Source organism: Frankliniella occidentalis, unplaced genomic scaffold (genome assembly GCF_000697945.3).
Source record: "Frankliniella occidentalis isolate FOCC.00 unplaced genomic scaffold, Focc_3.1 Scaffold184, whole genome shotgun sequence".
Lineage (NCBI taxonomy): Eukaryota > Metazoa > Arthropoda > Insecta > Thysanoptera > Thripidae > Frankliniella > Frankliniella occidentalis.
In genome coordinates this window covers 139,050-158,143 of record NW_026267310.1, presented here as the reverse complement: position 1 = coordinate 158,143, position 19,094 = coordinate 139,050, and the positions used below count along the sequence as shown (strand labels likewise).

The 19,094-nt window shown below is 57.4% G+C and overlaps 3 protein-coding genes across 7 annotated transcripts in view; 2 read left to right on the top strand and 1 right to left on the bottom strand.

Moving 5' to 3' along the window:
* LOC113203771 (proton channel OtopLc-like) overlaps nucleotides 1-5,473 on the top strand; it is a 39,451-nt gene extending 33,978 nt beyond the window's left edge. For all 4 annotated transcript variants that reach the window (XM_052272043.1, XM_026418622.2, XM_052272044.1 and 1 more), the window contains 8 exons: nucleotides 2,081-2,333; nucleotides 2,408-2,522; nucleotides 2,603-2,834; nucleotides 3,250-3,404; nucleotides 3,485-3,770; nucleotides 4,039-4,487; nucleotides 4,583-4,792; nucleotides 4,872-5,473. In XM_052272043.1, coding sequence (XP_052128003.1) covers nucleotides 2,081-2,333; nucleotides 2,408-2,522; nucleotides 2,603-2,834; nucleotides 3,250-3,404; nucleotides 3,485-3,770; nucleotides 4,039-4,487; nucleotides 4,583-4,792; nucleotides 4,872-5,330 — 2,159 coding nt within the window. In that variant the 3' untranslated portion in view covers nucleotides 5,331-5,473. The remainder of the gene's footprint in view (nucleotides 1-2,080; nucleotides 2,334-2,407; nucleotides 2,523-2,602; nucleotides 2,835-3,249; nucleotides 3,405-3,484; nucleotides 3,771-4,038; nucleotides 4,488-4,582; nucleotides 4,793-4,871) is intronic.
* Nucleotides 5,474-7,478: 2,005 nt separating this feature from the next.
* Nucleotides 7,479-12,556, top strand: LOC127750407 (SET domain-containing protein SmydA-8-like). Its single transcript, XM_052272041.1, has 9 exons — nucleotides 7,479-7,667; nucleotides 9,669-9,809; nucleotides 10,320-10,492; nucleotides 10,583-10,673; nucleotides 10,755-11,018; nucleotides 11,089-11,396; nucleotides 11,519-11,789; nucleotides 11,881-12,198; nucleotides 12,285-12,556. Exons 1-9 carry the CDS (start codon nucleotides 7,611-7,613, stop codon nucleotides 12,441-12,443), a joined length of 1,782 nt encoding a protein of 593 aa, XP_052128001.1. The 5' UTR covers nucleotides 7,479-7,610; the 3' UTR covers nucleotides 12,444-12,556.
* Nucleotides 12,557-12,642: 86 nt separating this feature from the next.
* Nucleotides 12,643-19,094, bottom strand: part of LOC113203753 (pH-sensitive chloride channel 2) — an 11,602-nt gene continuing 5,150 nt past the window's right edge. For both annotated transcript variants that reach the window (XM_026418596.2, XM_052272042.1), the window contains exons 2-7: nucleotides 15,341-15,515; nucleotides 14,940-15,252; nucleotides 14,509-14,838; nucleotides 14,201-14,366; nucleotides 13,953-14,109; nucleotides 12,643-13,872 (exon numbers count right to left, since the gene is read on the bottom strand). In XM_026418596.2, coding sequence (XP_026274381.1) covers nucleotides 13,534-13,872; nucleotides 13,953-14,109; nucleotides 14,201-14,366; nucleotides 14,509-14,838; nucleotides 14,940-15,252; nucleotides 15,341-15,515 — 1,480 coding nt within the window. In that variant the 3' untranslated portion in view covers nucleotides 12,643-13,533. The remainder of the gene's footprint in view (nucleotides 13,873-13,952; nucleotides 14,110-14,200; nucleotides 14,367-14,508; nucleotides 14,839-14,939; nucleotides 15,253-15,340; nucleotides 15,516-19,094) is intronic.

Sequence of the window (19,094 nt, the reverse complement as noted above, 5' to 3'; positions counted from 1 at the left end):
CCCCCCCCCCCTGGAACTCAACGTGTTAATTGGAGTAAGAGTGAAACTCGGGTAATGTTTTCAGTAAGTTAAAACATTAAAATCTGACCACACCATTCAAAAGAGAATCAAAATATGACTCTTAACCATAACCATCTACAGAAAAATATTCTGATCCCCCCTAGCCTTTAACTAAAGATCCTACTAATATTTTGTTCAATACCGTGGCCTTGCTAGAACAATGTGATGGTTCCGTTGGTCACTAAGCTTGCTTTACAGCTTCCTCTAAGGACCCTGTACATTCTTTAATTTTTGCAAGAAGGTAATGTGCAATGTTTTATTTTAAAATATCTTTTTAGTAAGTAACATAGAACAACCGAATTTGCTGACCAAATCTGAAATCTTGATTTGATCAGACAAAGAATCACTCGTTAAAATACTACTTGACTCTCTCGCGCTAACGACCTTGACCGCGCAAGATGACTTAACCGATCCCCTTTCCTCATTAGAGCGCACCGTCCTCGCACAAGAAAGAGAGATATTTCGCCGCGGCGCGCTAACGACGTATCAATTTACGGCGACGCCGGCGACTCGCCGCCACGGTCGACGGCGGGGGGTTTCCCTGCCCCGGCGACCCGCGGAGACGAATCAGGCGAACTGGCTTAATCCGGAGGCAGTTTCTCTCGACGCGTCCGGCGTGCCGGCGCCCTTAAAAGGCCTTAAAAATGCAGAGCCGTAGTCGGCTGCTGCCGGCCGGGCCGCGTGAGGTCGCTCCGGATGCTCCGGGGGACAACCCCGCTCCACCTCCTCGCTCTTCGCCTTCCGGCGCCTCTTATAGCAGGTCGCCAGTGATCTCCATTTCTGACTATTCCGTTTCCTTTTCTAGTCTTCTTCTTCTTTCTTTCTGATGCGGTTTATTATACCCGGCGTCATTGACTGAGCGTCGTCTCCTCTTGCTTCGCGGAGCAGGGTGTCTCTACAGATTGTGCCCAGGACCACCGATGGACTTGGGGGAAGAGAGCGGGGGGGGGGGGGGGGCGTCACGCATGGTGAGCGCCCAGCCCGCCCCCGCTAGACCAGAGGATGTCGTGGACCACGGAGTTAAGCACCTTCCCGTACTTTGTGGTGTGGACTGCCGGCAACAAAGGAGCGCGTCAGCGCGGGCGTCACGCCCCGTCACCGTCAGCGGAGCACTCGCCGGGGCGGGCGGCGAGCACCTCGGCGTGCTCCTCCGCGCGGGGGCGGGGCGCAGAGGCGCCGGCGTGCGCCACGCACGGGAGCGCTTCCGCACCCAGGGGGCCCCTCTCCGCCCCGCCCGAGGCAGTCAGATCAGGAAGTGGCAATGAGTGCCAACCAGAAGCAGATGCTGCGTCATTTGTACGTTATCGACACGGGCGGGGCGGGTGACGCCGTTGCTTGTTGCTTCGTCGTGCAGAAAATATACAGGGTGCTGTCGAGGGTGCCCTATAGACCACGTACTTGATTTTGGTTATACTGTACTGAATTCAGGCAAGTGAATGGATTCCCAAAAAATAAAACCGAAGTGGCTTGCGAAGTCACATCATAGTACATGCTCCTATTTTTTCTGTTTGAGATTTTGAGGGGGGTGGGGTTGGGATGGGTTAAAACAGCACAGCTACCACAATTTTTTTTACGTGAATTTAAAATGAAATGATCAACAAACCCCACGGAAAAAAAAATGGCGGAAGTAAGTGTTAATCGAACACAGACTGGCAGGCGCCGGCCGAACGCAGCGCCGAGTGGTCTATCTGTCCGTCCGTCTGTCTAGACAGAAGCGCGCGCGGCAGTGAGAAAGTTCCCCTCTTCAAATAATGATGCCCGCAGCAGACGATCCGCCGCAATGCGGAAAATGTAAGCGTAATGCTCCTTCACGCGTTCCCGCCCAGCCCGGCGCGCGGCGGCGGGCGCGGGGAGGGTGGTGGTGGCACTCGCCAAGCTGTTGCATTGTTATGTCATTTCACTGCCGTCGTCGCGCCCCATCGCTCTCTGGGCGGGCTGTTTCCTTTTCAATGAACTCTCTTCCCTGGTTGACAAAAATGTGGGTCACTGACTTTAATGTGTCTGTCGTGATTTGTTGCAGTGTACAATGAGCACCACGAGCGCGACAGCCTGAACGGGGCCGGCTCGTCCGCTGCGGAGTCCCCCACGGGGCTCGGGGGCCTGGGCGGGCTCGGGGCGCTGGGCGGCCTCGGCGGCCTGGGCGGGCTCCAGGACAAGGGCGGCGTGCACGGCGGCCGCTGCGGACGCCTGCGCGGGGGCCGCACCTTCCTCAACCTGCTGTCCGGCGGGCGCGCCAATGTGTCAGCCGACATGCTGGAGCACACGGAGCCGTTGTGAGTGTTAAAAGAGAGCTCTCGTGCCTTAACCTGGGGGTGAACCTTGCACTGACTTCGCTTCTCTGTTGCAGCTGTCACCTGTGGGTGACGCTGAGCTCTCTCTATGGCAAGCTCGTCATCGTGTTCATGCTGGCCTTCTGCCTCACGGAGGTTATGGACAACCCCGTGAGGCTGCTGAGCCTGCAGGTAAGTTCATGTCCCCCACACCACACAGGATACGCGCACAGTGCCTCCTGACAACCGCTCGTTTACGTCTCGCCCCGCAGGGAGTATTCCTAATGTACCTGTACGTGGGGAGCATCGCGGTCATCATCTGCATCTACATCTGGGTGCTGATGGACTCGTGCGCCTCCCTGCACCACGGCGACCCGCGCCGCCCGTCCGCCCTGGACCCCGAGTGCGGCCACGCCATGTCGCGCTTCGGCTCCCTCAAGCGCGCCCACATCTCCAGGGACAAGACGTCCGGGACGAGCTTCTACCTCCGGGTGGGCGCCCTAGGTACGTGTGTGTCTGTGGCGTGCTTCGCGTCCGGCGATTCATATTCATATTCGTCCGACACGGGCGCTTTCAGCCCAACTTTGGACAGCTACTTATTATTTTGAAAGATCGTTAGTGGCGGCTCAGAGAGATCGCGGATAGCACCGCGCGTTATAACTCACACTCCATTCAAAGCCGTTGCTTCCACGTATACTCTTATCCCGAATTATAATTTAATCCTCTGGTTTACAGCCCGGACAACCGGTTCTTGGCGACTCTATTAGTGCAGGCCGGACATTTCTCATCCTCCTGGTTATTAATTTGAAAAATAGAAACAAACTTTTTTTTGTGTGTCTTTTAAAACTGTGCTCATAGCAACATAACGAAGGGGCTCCTCGTATTTCAGCACAATCATATTTCACTTTATGCCTGACAGCATTCGGCTTGGGCACCCTCGTGTTTAACGGCCTAGAGATGGCTATGCATTCCATGATGGAGGGCTCCTGCCTCAACGACGTCGTCTTCGTGCATCCCGTTCTCCACGGCCTATTCACCTTCTTGCAGATGCACTTCCTGTTCGTCAACTCGCAGGTACGCCCCGGCTCGTTTCGTCTCCCCTCCCCTCTCATGACCGTTTGCAGCCCGGCCTGACCACTCCCTTTGTCTTCCAGGTGCTGGTCGAGCGGTTCGGGCTGGCGGCGCGCTTCGGCTTCATGCACTTGGCGGCCACCAACCTGGCGCTGTGGATCCGCCTGGTGGTGTGGGAGTCCGGCAACGAGTGGACGTACTTCGTGTACCTGGCGCAGAGCGACGGCTACTCGTACTCGTACGACGGCCGCGCCGACCACGTGCCCACGCCGCTGCAGCTCCGCGGCTTCCCGCGCTCCGTCACGGACACCATGGCGCAGGCGGCGCAGGCCCTCACGGCGCCGCGCTCGCGCCGCGACCTGGGCCTCGGTGAGTCGAATGGGCGGCCTACCGTGCCGGCGATGGGGGCGCACTCTCATGCGGCTCAGCTCTGGTCTGAGTCATCTGGGAGGGAGTCAGCCTGTGGGGATAGGCCACCCCGCACAACACTCGTGCTCGGCGGGTCTGCCTATCCTGGAAACCACAGGCGTTCCATCGGCGATCGCTGATACCAGCTGCTTTGCTTTGTGTCTTACAGAGAGGCTTACGGACGAACTTATTTATTTAAGTGTACTTATTTATTTATTTCCCTCTGAAGGCAACGGCACATTCCGGTCGCACTACCAGCCCGTGTCGGACAGCCACATCTCGCAGGTGGTGTCGCTGCACCAGTGCCTCAACACCAACTCGCTGGGGCAGCTGTGGACGTCGTCCATGCCCTTCCTGTACCCGTTCATCATCCAGTTCAGCCTGATCGCCGCCGCCGTCACGTTCGTCATGGGGCAACAGGTGGGGCGCGACCGCCTGCCCGCCGTCAAGCACCGCAAGGGCTCATCTGGCGGCGTCCTCGGCGGCAAGGCCTGCGGGGTGCGCGGCGCCATGCACGCCGCCGCCCTGGACTGCGCGGGCGCCTCCAAGGGGCTGTTCCTCGGCCTCCTTTGCCTCGTAGCGGGCATCGTCGTCATAATCATCTTCCTTGTCGTCAAGGAGGATACGGACTTTCCCGCCGAAACTGTGTTCTGGCTTACCACCGGAGCACTAGCCACAGTAATTATTTTCCCATGGATGTCCTTCCTTACAGAAGTTGCCTTTGGTTGTTAGCTCTGTATTTGACTGGGCGATTCTTCAAACGTGCAACGCAGGTGTTGACGCTGAGCATCCTCATGACGGCCATCGGGCTGGTGCAGGTGCGCAAGCTGTCGCACTCGGGCAGAGAACCGTCCGCCCTGGATCGCCTGTTGTCCTCCGCGACCGTGGCGGGCGTGCAGTTGTACACCGTCTTCGGCATCGTGGTGGGCGCGGCTGGCGTGGGGCTCGTCCCGGACATCCTCAAGCCCGCGACGGCCTTCCCGGTGAGCACCACACCTAGGACTGGGCACTTGACGCCTCTCTCGCTCACTGCCCACTGACCCCGTATGTCTCTGCCCGCAGGATGGCGCCAGCGTTGCAGCGCCGCCGGACGACGACGGCGTCCTGACGCTGTGGCCGCCGATGACGCCGGACCAGCGGCGGCACGCCATGCTTCTGGCGGTGAGCGCGCTGCAGATGGTGCAGGCCTCCATGCAGAGCACCATGCTGGCCGAGGCGCTGCGGAGGACGTCCATCACGAGGCACCAGGCCGAGTCCCGGCCGGCGCGCCAGGTCGTCACCTTCCTGCTCTGCACCAACGCCGTGCTCTGGGCCTACGACACGTTCGTCACGCAGAGCTGGCTGAGCCAAGAGCTGCAACTGCGCTTCTACGGCGTGCTGGCCTGGGGGGTGGTGTCGCGCGTGGGGCTGCCCCTGCTCGTGTTCTACCGCTTCCACTCGTGCGTGCTGCTGCTGGACGTGTGGCGCCGCTGCTACCAGGCGCCACCGCGCCTGCAGGACCTGCTCGACCCGGGAAACTGACGGTGGTGGCCGTGGGGAAACCGAGTCCGCCCGACATCGACCGCCGCCCCCGGCCCGAGTGGCGGCCCCCGCGCCAAGCGCATCGACAGCGACGCCGCCGACGCCACTCTGCCCCGTCCACGCCGTCCCCCGGGCCTGCTGCGGTCGGCCTTGGCGGCGAGGTGCCGTCCTGGCTGGTCCGCCTCAACGCCAGGGTCTCGCAGCGCGTATCGGCGCAGGCGCCGCGCCCTCCGATTCGTACCGACTCCTCGTCCACGTCCGAACCGGAGCCGGAGCCGCAGCCCGAGCGGAGACGGGAGTGGCAGCGGGAGCGACAGCAGGAGCGGCAGGAGTGGCAGCGGGAGCGACATCAGGAGCGGCAGCCGCCGCCAACAGAACAACCCCCGCCGCAGCCGCCGCCGCCACCACCACCACCGCCGCCGCCTCCACCGCCGCCCGCGCGCGTCACGCCGCGGGTGCTTCCCCCAGCCTCTGTTCGGCCGCTGGTGGTGGAGCAGATTGCGTCGCAGCAGCCGAAGCCGTCGAAACAAACACCCCCAGCCCCACCACCACCGCCACCTCCTGCTCCCCCCCTCCCCGGGGCAGGGACCGGAGGGGCCGGCCTATACTAGCGCATCCTCGCCATTCCGCAAGGCCCCCTGGCACCCCAACCTGCACATGCTCAAATTCTGAGGCGTGCAACCCTCCCCCCTCTCTCCCGCCCCAACCCCACTCGCCTCGCCTCGCGACGCGCTGATCTGTGCCTTATTAGTTTGTCCACTCTGGTCCTCCGTCGTATCACGCTTAGACTTTTCTTCGAGCACGCCTCGGTGCAGGCAGGAAGGCTATCGGGAGGTTCATAGGAAAATTTACGTGTGCCTAGCCTATGGATTTCTTCTGAAAACGGAATAATAATGTATGGAAAGTTCTGTTGTACCTGCTTCTAGGGGAGAACCTAGGTGAGCCCTTCATCCTCTACCGAGCGAAGAGGTTCGATAAAAAGTCTAAGTATGAAGGTGTATGTATACGGTACTGTTACAGTATTATATGTGCAATATGTGTATGTAAATTTAATCCGACTTAATTTTCCTGAGAAGAGATAATAATAGGGAAGTTTATCATCATATCTTGATATTCAGAACAAAACAATTGCCTAACTGAAGAAATTCATTGCAACAAGATCCAGTCTACATTTTTCTGTGATAAGGAAGTTGTTTATTTTCAAAGTTGTTGTTGTCCTGTTTTACTACAATAATTGTTACGAACCTTGTTACAAGTTTAAAACTGATTGTTTTCTATTTTTTTAAGCTGCAATACCATTTATAAATAATTTATGATTAGTTTTATTATCATATTTATATATCAAAAACGTACTTTGTAACTACCCAACTTTTTGTTTAATCATTTTGGATTTACTGATCATTTTAAATTGGTATCAACGTTTAAAGACCCGGATCAAAATTTCAGATTAAGTCATGTGCAGAATAAATCTGGTAACGGTGTCATAGATGAGTACTGATGATCTGACATTGTTCTCATTAGTTCATGAAATGCTATGTATAAATGAAGTACATATATTATAAAAATAAATAATTACTTTAATTAAATTGTGTATAATGCATTTGAAAGTATAGTTTGAGGGATAAGAGGGATGAACAGTCTTTGTTTGTTTTTTTTTCAACTCAAACAGTTTCTGGAGACGTTCCATAAGGAAATAAATGAGGGAATAGATGGTGAGGAGGAGGACTGCGAATAAAAGACAAACAACTCAGTCAGGTTTGACCCCCTGGACCGGAAGAGTATACCCCCGGGAAGATCACCCGGCCGAACCTCCACTCCGCACCCAATAAATTCGCCGCCCGATATTGTCGTTCCATTCTTCTTATTCAGACGACGCACTCGCTAAAATTAACACGACGAAGGAGGCTTGTCCCGCCGGGTAGAGCAGGAGGAGGAAGGTGCAGCACGAGACAATACACCACCGGCAGACACGCGCCGGGCTGGGCGACGCGGGCGCGGGGCGAGGAGACGCCGCCGCCACTGATGCTGCTGACGCGATGCCCACCTCCCCTTTACTAAGTTTAGCCCGCGCGAGCGAGGGAAGTTGGGGGAGGGGGAGGGGGAAGGGGGGGGTGGAGGGGTTCTGCCCCCGGCCCGGCCTGCCCGGCACACGAGGCACGCGCGCGGCCGCACTACCTTTCGACTTTCGACGAGCCGGCGTGAGGCGTGCGGTCGCGTGCGTGCGGAAGAGGAGCGAGGCGAGGAGCGCGCAACTGCGGGCTTGAAGCCGGGCCGAGAGCCATGGCGAGCAAGCAGCAGAAGCAGCAGCAGCAGCAGCAGCCCGCGCAGCCGGCACAGGTGAGTCAATATGTGTTGATGTATGTGCATGTGAGGCCCGGCGGCTGGCCCGGCCCGACCGCCGGCGAGCTGAGCGGCCAAACTTTATGATCCGCGTAATTCAGCGGTAACGAGGGGGGAGGAGGGCCGCCGCCGGGCGCGGGGGTGGGCCGTCCGGTCGAGGACCTCATCCCGCCGCAAATTATTACGGAATACTTCTGAGCTGCGACGAAGGCAAAATTGGAAACGACGACCTGGGGAATGAAAAAACACACCCTTTGCATAAAAGCAATCAGTTTACTTCGTGTGTTTAGCCCGCTCTTGTGCTTTGAAAAGTGATCTATCAGCGGGAGTATGCAACAGCTTTGGTGTCCGCGTCCGTGCATATTAGACTGGCACTTAAAAATCACTTTTTAGATATTTAAAGGTCTTAGGGTCAGACTTTGTTTCTTTCGATGAAAAAAAAAATTCTATTTTTTTCGGAGACCGATCGGACACGTTTTAGTGCTGCCGCAACGGCCCTGAAGTTGATTTATTGTAAATAACTACACTAAGTCACATAAACGTTAATAACTACCCTCCCCGATGTCCGATTGACGTCTGATTTTGACCAAAAGTAAGGTCTAATATAGGGCAACTCTCGTGCAAAGCCACCCCGCTGTAGCTCAAATACTTTCAGAGTTATGGCCGTTGAAAGATTTTGGTCATTTTTAGTACCTTTGGGGAAATGACCAAATTTCACTAAAAATGACTTTGACCGTTGTATTTTGCTCTTAAAAATCAGCCACTGGTTCCCTACAGGTAAATTTGTGTTCTGAATCAGAATCCGTCGAGAGATTTGACGGATTACATCGTCTTCTTGCCATTCTGGAAAAACAGTCCTCCATAAGCCCCTAATAAAATGAAAGTTTTCAATGCCAGTAAAGACGATGTAATCCGTCAAATCTCTCGACGGATTCGGATTCAGAACACAAATTTACCCGTAGGGAACCAGTGGCTGATTTTTAAGAGCAAAAGACAACGGTCAAAGTCATTTTTAGTGAAATTTGGTCATTTCCCCAAAGGTACTAAAAATGACCAAAATCTTTCAACGGCCATAACTCTGAAAGTATTTGAGCTACAGCGGGGTGGCTTTGCACGAGAGTTGCCCTATATTAGACCTTACTTTTGGTCAAAATCAGACGTCGATCGGACATCGGGGAGGGTAGTTATTAACGTTTATGTGACTTTGTGTCGTTATTTAAAATAAATCAACTTCAGGGCCGTTGCGGCAGCACTAAAACGTGTCCGATCGGTCTCCGAAAAAAATAGATTTTTTTTTTCATCGAAAGAAACAAAGTCTGACCCTAAGACCTTTAAATATCTAAAAAGTGATTTTTAAGTGCCAGTCTAGTGCATATGACCGTCCCCCGAGAACGAGCTGAGCTAGATGTCCAAAATTGTCAGGGTGTCTTTGTGGTTGCATTTTAGGTTTGTTGGAAGACCAGGCCGATCATTTTTATTTTTATTTTTTTTATGGTCTCTCCGGTATTTTTGAAAGGGTAAAAATACGGAATGGAAACGCGATGGTGTCTTTCAAGCGATAGCTTGACGTTTTTTGGATACCATTCGCAAACCTCTTAACCCTCGTACGTGCTTCCGTTCTCATGATTCGGCGGAATACCCAATTTCACGCAAGCCACAAGTGGGTTTGGAGTGGCCGGCGCCGGCACTGGGCCTTACTATCTCGCACTCGAGGAGCGTCCGCGCGATCAATGACTGCATCCATAACGTCACGACGGCCCTCCGCGACCGCGATTGGCGGGCGGCTGCCATGTCAGCGACGTCATGCCTGTTTACCCGACTTCTTGTCCGCCCGTGTCGACTTCTCGGAAATCAGCTAAACGAGGACCTCAATTAAGAATTTGCTGATACGTCCCCGGCGTGTTGAATTTCAGCCATCCGCTCCGCTCACGCCTGGCTGTTAAACCCAGTCAAGTATTTGTCCACTATTTTAAAAGTACTTTTCGTGAGTTTTTTCAGGCGTCACCGATGCCGGCCTGCATGGTGTGCGGCCGGCCTGCAGGACAGCGGTGCGCGGGCTGCGGCGCCGCCTACTACTGCGGCAAGGACCACCAGAAGCTGCACTGGAAGCAGCACAAGCCGGGCTGCTCGCCGGTCAAGGTAACGAGGCCTCTCCGCCCGCCCTATGCGAGGTGGCTGATTCGCCCCACGTCCGCACCCACTTCAGTACCGTTCACACGCAAGTTGGACTACCGCACACGCTCGTGCCGGCGGTTTACCCATTTGATAGAAGCCTGGGCCGTAAGAAAAAATGAAACGTCCAAGAAGTACGCCCATGAGCTTCATTCGGTAAATTACGGGAGCAAGGCGCCTGCGAGACTCGGGGTAGGCCACCCCGCAGTACACGCCTACACTGCATGCCATATGTTGCCTACCTACCAGGCGCTATGAGAGCTCTGCGAAAGGCTAAACTTGTCAGATTCGTAGCGGCGGATGACGGACGCACTTTCTGGATGTTCCATTAAGGAACGACGTCCAGAAACTAAAGATAAAATCTGGCCGCACGAGACCCCGCGGTACAGTCTGCGCGTCCTACAAATGTGAACGGGTTGGGGATCAGCCACCTGGCAGTCCTCAGGACCGCGCCGTTAAACTCACTGTGGTTTGCAGGAGGCCAGCTCGGCGCAGCTGGGCCGCTACCTGGCGGCCGCGCGCAACCTGGCCGTCGGGGAGGTGGTGCTGCGGGAGGCGCCGCTCATCGAGGCGCCGCCCCCCAGCACGCAGCCGGTGTGCCTCACCTGCTACAAGCCGCTGTTCGAGGCCTCCGCCAAGGAGTGCGAGAGGTAAGGTGACGATGCGGGACCCCGCGACCCCACCACCGACCGAGCGCTCAGCCCCCCACAACGCTCCTTCTTCTGTTCCTTCGCCCGCAGGTGTGGGTGGCCGATGTGCGGGCCAGAGTGCGCCAACAACCCCAAGCACCGCGGGGAGTGCAGGCTCACGGTGCAGAAGAGAGGCGACAAGGTAAGCGACGTTCTCACTGTCGATACTCAAGGGAATTGTGTTCTATATTTTCGTACATCCAATTACTTTCTGCTTCTCTAGATGAACATCCGCAACTTTGGGCTGCCGCACCCCAGCTACCAGTGCATAGCCACTCTGCGCTGCCTGGCGCTCCGGGACAGCTCGTCCGCAAAGTGGCGCCGGCTGCTGGAGATGGAGTCGCACAGCGAGCAGCGCGCCGGCTCGCCCCGGCAGGAGCAGGAGCGCTTCGGCGTGGCCCTCTTCATCCTCCGGGTGTTCCCCAAGCTGCGCGACATCGACAAGCTGACCGAGGAGGAGATCCTGAACATCTGCGGCATCCTGCAGGTGAGCGGCGCGGAGACGGGCGCAGCGCCGATCGGACCGGCCACATCAGTGACCCCTGTCATTTCCTCAGGTGAACGGACACGAGGTGCCGCTGAGCGAGCCGCCGTACGTGGCGGTGTACGACAAGGGGTCCCTCTTGGCGCACTCGTGCCGCGCCAACTGCGCCAAGAGCTTCTCCTCGGCCGGGGAGCTGGTCGTGCGCACCGCGCTGCCCGTCAAGGCGGGCGAGCCGCTCACCATCTGCTACACGGACCCCATGTGGGGCACGGCCGCGCGGCGCCAGCACCTGTACGACACCAAGTTCTTCTGGTGCCGGTGCGAACGCTGCGTCGACCCCACCGAGTTCGGCTCCTACTTCAGCGCGATCGCCTGCCCCGGGTGAGCCAAGCTCCGAGCACACACTTCATTTCCCCCCGCGGGAAATTAGGTTTGCCCGCCCCGGGTGACTGCTCGTGCACGCGCTTGCAGCCGGAACTCACTCTCCGATCCCCTGTCGGCAGCGGCGACGGCGAGCAGCCGGACTGCCCGGGGGCCATCATGCCGGACGACCCCCTGGTGGAGGGCGGCGCGCCGGAGGGCGGCGACCCCGACATGGGCGAGCAGCAGTACTGGCGCTGTCCGACGTGTGACATCAGCATGCCGCAGGGCTCGGTGCTCTCACTGCTCAGAAGGGTCGGCGAGGACCTCAGCGAGCTGGACAAGGACGACGCCGAGGCCTGCAGGCTGTTCCTGCAGCGCTACGGCGGGGACGAGTTCCCCCTGGACCTCAAGGTGAGCTGTTGTTGTTGTCCGTTACTCGTTGGAAGACGCGTTGTGTGGGTAAAAAAGAGAATGTCTCCCAATAACGCCCGCGGTGCTCTAGGAGAAGGACGCCGTGCGCCGGCCGCTGCTCTCTCGCAACCACTTCTACCTGACGGACGTGCGCCTGGCGCTGGCGCAGCGCTACGGCCAGGACGGCGTCGACGCCCAGCAGGGCCTCCGACAGCTATCTGACGGCGAGATCGCCCACAAGCGCCAGCTGTGCCGTGAGCTGCTCAAGCTAGCCGAAAAGCTGGTGCCAGCCGAGCATCGCATGCGGGGGCTGCTGTGGTTCGAGCTGCACGCCGTGGAGGTGGAGGCGTCGCGGCGTCGCGGCCTCGATCAGGGCCCCGACCCCGCCGCCCTGCGCGTCAGCCTGCTGGTGAGTCCCAGTCCCCTCCCCGCCTCCCCACCCCCACTCGCCCTTCTCGGCCTCCCTGCTGTCACTCTGCCCTCTCTGCCCCCAAGGAGTCCCGCCGCTGTCTGACGGAGGTCATCGAGCTGCTGCGGTGCGAGCCCCCCGAGCTACCGGAGGGCAAGGTGCTGCGGCAGGCCCGCCTCAACTTCAAGGAGGTGGATCAGCTGCTCTGCGCACTGCACCACGCCGTCGGGGACGCACCCTTGTGATATCTCGTCATTGTCATCGCTTCATGCTTAATCATCCTTCATCCGCAAATGTCTCTTCACAGCCTTCGCCTTTCATGTTTATAAATAAACGATTTTTTTGTTCTTTTTCGTTATTTAATGTATTTATTTCTCGCTTCAGGCCGGCTACCCACCAAACTTTCATGGGACAGGATGTATACAGGGAAGGTATCAAACCGAATATCCTTAAATTATTTATTTCATAACAAAGAGATTTGTGCTTCTTGACATGAAGTATATTATCATATTTCGATACAACCATATAGTCTGATTAAAATAACATAACTTACATAGCCTTACCAAAAATACTGTACACTGAGAAATAAATATCCTACAAAACTTAAATAAAGTAGGAGAAGGCAGCTCTAATCACAATAATAATATAATACGAGAAAAAAAAATTGTTAACATGGCAATTCTGAATAAGAAGGACGACTAAAAGCAAATCTGCTGAAATAAATCTAAATCGAAGGAATTCAGATTGTCATTTACCTTTGCTAGCATTTGAGACCAGAATCGGCATTATGACTCTGACTCGACAATGTTTTTTTCGGGGTAATACTGAAGAGGACAGAAAAAAATAATAACAAAGATCACAAAAATATTCATTCGGCCTGATTATTCAGTCTCATAGGGAAATGCTCCTCCTCTCTCATTCGCTGCTCGCTCTCTGAAGGACTCGACCAGCGGCGGTTGGCAATAACAGGCCGCGCCTGCCTGGTGCCCGGACAACAACGGCAGCAAACACTCGAACGGTAACGCAGCACGCTCCACTAGCATACATCATCAAGGAAAGGCATATCACAATACTTGTAGGAAATTCAATGGAACATTTAAGTGGGCATTCAAGGAACCAATTCATAGGAAAACGCGATCGCGGACGGGGCACACGGACCTCTGCACGCGTCTAGTCGAGCAGACGCCTGCGGAGGTCCCTCTGCGCCCGGCCCGCGCCAGTCCAGTCGGCATCTCGAGACGTCTACTTCTGCATAGTCTGTAGGCGAGTCGAGTTACCCTCCCCTCCCTGTTCCTACCCCGCCCCGCTCGGTGATGCGCGGTGCCGGCCCGGGGCCTAGATCCAGACGAAGCCCCAGTACAGGACGTTGAAGACGACGAAGCTGGCCGGGAACACGACTCTGCTGCGCCGGTCGATCCACTGCGCGATCTGCTGCGGCGTCATGGTGGTGAAGCCCTGGGGCGAGGGTGAGGGCGAGCTCAGCCCGTCCGCTTGCGCCATGTTCTGCGCCTTGTAACCCCTGCCGCCTGAGCCTGGCACGGGGATGACGATGTCCTGGCAGTCCTGGGTCGACTCTGTCGAGCCTGCGGCCAGCGTCGAGCTCAGGGTGTACGTTGACGCGTAGGGGTCGCGGATGGACTCGAGTGACCCCACGCTCAGCGTGTTGGTGGCGCCCTGCGTTATAGCAACAGATTCGTCAGAAACGTGCTCGAGGACAAGGAAAGCACGAGCAGAAAGTTATAAGGGTGACTTACGTATATGGAGATCTCAGGTTGCGGCTTGCGTCCCTCCTCGACCATGTCGGGGCAGGACCTGCACCGCTCCATCATGGTCTGCTTACGGTGCAGGGTCGGCGTGAGCGTTGACCTCAGCACGTGCTTCGTGTTGACCTTCTTGAGCTCCACGTTGTTCCTACGAAAATGATCGACCCGGGTTAGAGGGGGAACCAGTCTGAGAAGACGCGAGGTGGGAGGGTTGACTGAAAATGGCATGTGGCTCTCACTTTCGACGCCAAATGGTGTTGACGAAGGCGAACTCGACGAGGGAGCCGAAGATGAAGGCGGTGCACACCATGAACCAAATCTCGGTCGCCTTGATGTACGACACCTTCGGCAGGGGGCTGCCCGAGTTGCGCGTCAGCGTGATGAACGTCAGCATGGTGCTGGTGCCTGCGGAGCACAAGGGGTAGCGCGGCTGGTCAGTCCAGGTTCAAGGACAATTACGTCTACCGACCAGGCTGGCCACGGATCACGATGGCGTCCCTGAGGTAGACCATCAATCAGACACGGGTAAACACAGGCTCTCGCTCACCCAGCGTGGTGCGGCCGGGGACGGCGTTGGGGTCCAGCCAGAAGGACACCCAGGAGACGACGACCAGCAGGATGGAGGGCACGTAGTAGTCCATGATGTAGTGGCCCACCTCGCGCTTCAGGTGGAAGTCCACCTGCAGGCGCGAGTAGTTGCCGCCGAACCTGTCCATGCCCATCTCGTCGATGTCCATGTCCGCGAACTCGTAGCTGCCCTGGCTCTCGTTGTGCGAGTGCGACTGCAGGCAGTACTCCGTGAGGCGCAGCTTGTTGTCCAGAATCACCGGGTTGTTCTCCTCCCACTTCAGCTTCATCTCCGTCGTGTTGTACATCCCTGGGCAGCAGCAAAGGTTGCGAATGACGAAAGTGTCCGCAAGAACCAGAACTTACTCGAATAAAATAGAAAGAAAAAGCATTGTCAGTCTGTTTACTTACAGCTCTCAAACACCATCGGACACGTCTGCTGGTCGAAGGGGAACTTCTGTAGGTTCATGATGCACATCATTGTGACCTTGATGCGGATGGAGAAGAGCACAGTTCCCGAGGGCTTGACGGTGACGATGACATCCTCCTTGTCCGCGCCCATCACCCTGGAGTCGTGCTCGTTGACGAGGTACACGTGCGGCACCCAGATGCGCTCCCGGATCACCTTCTCGCCAATCACCCTGGACATGGTGGGCGCCGTGGCGGAGTACGAGAGGCGGGGGTCCCTCCAGCGGTAGCGCAGCATCAAGTGGGCAGTGAATTGCTGCGTCAAAAAAATGCGACTCGGTTTAGATTTTCCAATTATTTGAAAATGGGATAGGAAAAGCAACAACTTGAAGCGTTTAGCTCACCAGGGAATGCGTCTCCACGGAGCCCAGGTAGTAGACGAACATGCGCGTGTAGATTGGTAGGGGATCCCCGTTGTGTGAGGGCCTGGAGAAGCGGTCATAACGGCAGGGCTCGGTGAGCCTCTGGAGGAGCTCGTAGGAGCTGCGGCTGTCCTCCAGCGACGGGCAGCTAGGTTGCCTGCGGAAGAGAGCATCATCGTCAGACTGGCATCGGAGCGGGGCGGGGCGGGGCCGGGCCGTACGGGGCCGACCGATAGCTATTCACCGAACTATCTACGCTATTCGCCAATATAAAGCAGCCAACAGTTGGATGATGCAATAATTTCGCGAAATCGCTCTCAACGGGTTGTCGATGCCGTCTCGGGTGTAAGTGCGTTCGCTTATCGCCCGGTCGAGTTCCATGCGGTCACCTTTTTGTCTCCGTCAAAGTAGTGTATTACAATAATCCATTACCGATAGCCGACGGACGACCACCAAATCACTTAAATGGGCAGACGGGAAACACGACGGGTCGCGCAGCTGCAGATAAAAAAGCTCATCGAAAGTGCCCGCGGTGCACGCGCCCCGGTGCGCGCCGCACCGCCTCGTGACGGCGGCGGCCGTGTGTTGTTGCTCGCGGGGGGCACGGGGCGCGGCGGGGCGCGTGGCACACCGGCCGCCCGCCGCGGTGGTCCTGGGCCTGTCTGGGCCGGCCGCGCCACACCACGCCACGCCGCGCCACGCCGATCCACACCGCACCACGCCGATCCACGCCGCGCCACGCCGCAGGGCAGGGCCATGCAGGGCGGCCAAGAGCGCATGGAGTCGCATTAATTCCTCCCCGAACCTTGGCGCAGCGTGGCGCGCGTGGCTTCGTCCACACGTCTGACGCAATGAACTTGTCGGTGGGTGCGAGCTAGCGGCCCTGCACCCCACCGAGCACAACAAACGCCCGTCCCAACAGTGGTGGAGCCCCCTGCGCTGCCGTTTTATCAACACACTATATTTATTTATATTTCTGCCACCAAATGCATCTCTTCCTTGGCTTCACCACCAGGCTGCCAGCAGTACGATTCAGCGTGTGTGTCGCAGGTCGTCAGCTGCTGCCCGCCAAAGCAGCCGAAAGTCGAGGAGCGGGAAGGGAGGGAGGAAGGGGTGCCTCTCCTATCTCTGCTTGTAGACGTTGTGCTGTGAGCAGATAGTCTCCGTGTGGGTGTACGTGTGTTGTGTGCGCGCCTACGTGGTGCTTCCCCCCAGAGGGCGGGTTACACATTCAGTGCCAACAAACGGCACCGATTAAGGAAATTCAGGCGGAGCCCAGCCCCACCTCTATTAGCCTCTGCGAAGGCAAATGTTTGTCCCGGCCTAAGCCCCCGCGTAGAGTCACCGGCAAAACACTCGGATCACGAGGTGCTTGCTTACCGGGGGGCTGCTGGGATGGGAACCCCCTGTAGTTGTGGGTACACTGTACCGCCGCGCAGGCGTGTGAGACTGTACCGCCGCGCAGGCGTGTGAGTGGGTTGCCTACCCGCACGGAGACCTCCCGAGGGACCGCCGGCATGGTCGGCAAGGCCACGCCGCCGCCGGCGACTTGGACTCGGGGACCCTTCCCGCGCGGCCCAAAGTCCTATCCGAGGGGGGCAATAACTCCCTTTTGATGTGTACACATGATTCCCGAAATCCTTGATTCCCAGTGATTCCCGTCCACTTATGTTCATTTCTTCGGTTTTCTAGTGGTCGAAAACGCTTATTTCGACTAATTTGTACGATTTCCATTAGTTTTATCTTAAGCGATTTCTGTTGATTTTGATTAAATTTTATCCTGATGATTCGCAGGTAGGTGTACACATGATTCCCGGAGTTACTGCCCCCTCGGTCCTATCCAGAACGCCAAGTGTACACCAGGGAGTTTATCGGCCACCTTCATAGTTAAGTGCATAGGCCTTAGGGGAGGACGCTGGGGGGATCGGGTCGACACGTGGCCACTGGGGGTCGCTCGGCCCGCTATTCACGAGCGAGCTGCACGCGGATAGCGCCCTACTCTATGCAAGAGCGGCGCCGGCGCCACAGAACGACGACGACGTCACGTCGGGAGGAGCAGGGAACGCGAAAGGGGGAGGGGGGAGGAGATCTTCGGATTTTCGGTACACTCGACCGGGCAGAATAACGTGAAGAAGCTCCCGGCTCCGCGCCGCACCGCGCCGCCGTTTGTGCAGCCGCGGCGCGCAAACACACAGCTCACCGATAACGCCATCCGAGTTAACAGCCCGCCCATAAAGATCCGAGAGGGGGGCGGAGCGGGCGCTTAAAGGAAGAGCAAAAGTAGTATTTGTGCCGCACAAGGAGCCGACGAGCGGCCGCGTTCAAATAAGCTTCACCAGGCCGCCGCCCCTCCTCCAGACGGGTAACACCATACCTGACACCTGTTTCACGTTTCACCTCGCACTCATTACATATCTTACACCGATTTACACCTCACGGACGGGGCGGGCGCGAGCAGCAGCAGCCCCGGCCGCGGCGAGACGGGACGGTGAAGGACGGGCCACGTCCCGCGACGCACCACGCAACACGCCGTCGTGTGTCATTTCCGCCGAACAAGGCGCCAATTAAATCGACGAGACGATGACATTTATGGGCCGTAAAAAACGGAAGCCCCGATCGTGTCGTAGGCCTGGCCCGGCCGGGCCGACCGGGATGGTCCAGATGCAATAAGGGAGCGGGTGGTGGGAGAGGGTGCGGGCGAGAGGCTGAGGAGGGAGGAGGGGGGAGGGCCTTGCGGAGGTAGTTGTTGCACGTGGTCGAGAGTCGTGAACGACTGGAACAAGCCGCTGGCGGATTGGAGGGGAGGAGTTATTATACACCTTTCGTGCACATAACGTGGCGGACTCGTCACGGGATGTCGGAATTATGGTTTCGCGTCTTCTATTGGGCTCGGGCATATCCCATATCGATGGCGTGGGTCATTTAAAACACGCAGCGCCATTGTCGCCGTCACGGCATTCTGCGGACGGTCAGTCCAAGTGTGATGCTGCATTGCCACCATTTCTGCAACTATATCCTCCCCCTCCCGCTTTGACACCTGCTTGGGGTGCCCATCTCGGCCACACCTGGTACCTGATGGCAGCACAGCCGTAAAAGATTATTCGCCTTGAGACAGAGTATACCCTTCCTTTCGGCAAGCCGGGGCAGGCGGCGGGCCTGACCTGACTCACCAGCATCACAGGACGCGCGTGAGGCGAGCCCCGCGCCGTCGCTTTGTAGCGCGGTCCCACGGCTCGCATATCGGCCCTTCGCACCCACGCTACACATCCTTAGGAGGAAGTAAGAGGACCTTGCTCATCCTCCTCAGCCACCGCCGCTCCTGCTGGCTTCTAGGTCAACGGGGCGCCCCGATCCGCTGAAGCATATCAACGGCCGTTTGTCGAACGTGACAAGCGAGTGCTCAGCATGTACGCCCGCACCGCCCGCCCGCGCCCGCCCCGTCACTCTCGTTGCCGCGCTGACGATGCTCGCGGCAGATTAACGATGGGCTTATCAGTTTGTTCGATTTGAGTGGCCTGGCCCCAAAGCGCATGTCGGCCGCTATGCCCATCATCATATGGGGTCGATGTAATCATCGACAAAAAAAGTGATGGCTCGCGATCTCATCGAGCGCCATTCCGAGCAACCGCGAGGGCTTTGTGGGAGAAGAGTTCCCTCCGCCCTCTGCCCGGTGCTCGGTAGGTACTCGGGTACCGGCCCGGCGGACGCTCCTTCCCGGCCGCCGCCACTCCCCCCC

What these genes read in the sequence shown, in the direction of transcription:
- LOC127750407 (XM_052272041.1), top strand. Translation starts at nt 7,611, where the DNA reads ATGGCGAGCAAGCAGCAGAAGCAGCAGCAGCAGCAGCAGCCCGCGCAG. An exon ending in TCCGCCAAGGAGTGCGAGAG is followed by an intron (nt 10,493 to 10,582) that starts GTAAGGTGACGA and finishes CTTCGCCCGCAG; the next exon opens with GTGTGGGTGGCCGATGTGCG. An exon ending in CCCTGCGCGTCAGCCTGCTG is followed by an intron (nt 12,199 to 12,284) that starts GTGAGTCCCAGT and finishes TCTGCCCCCAAG; the next exon opens with GAGTCCCGCCGCTGTCTGAC.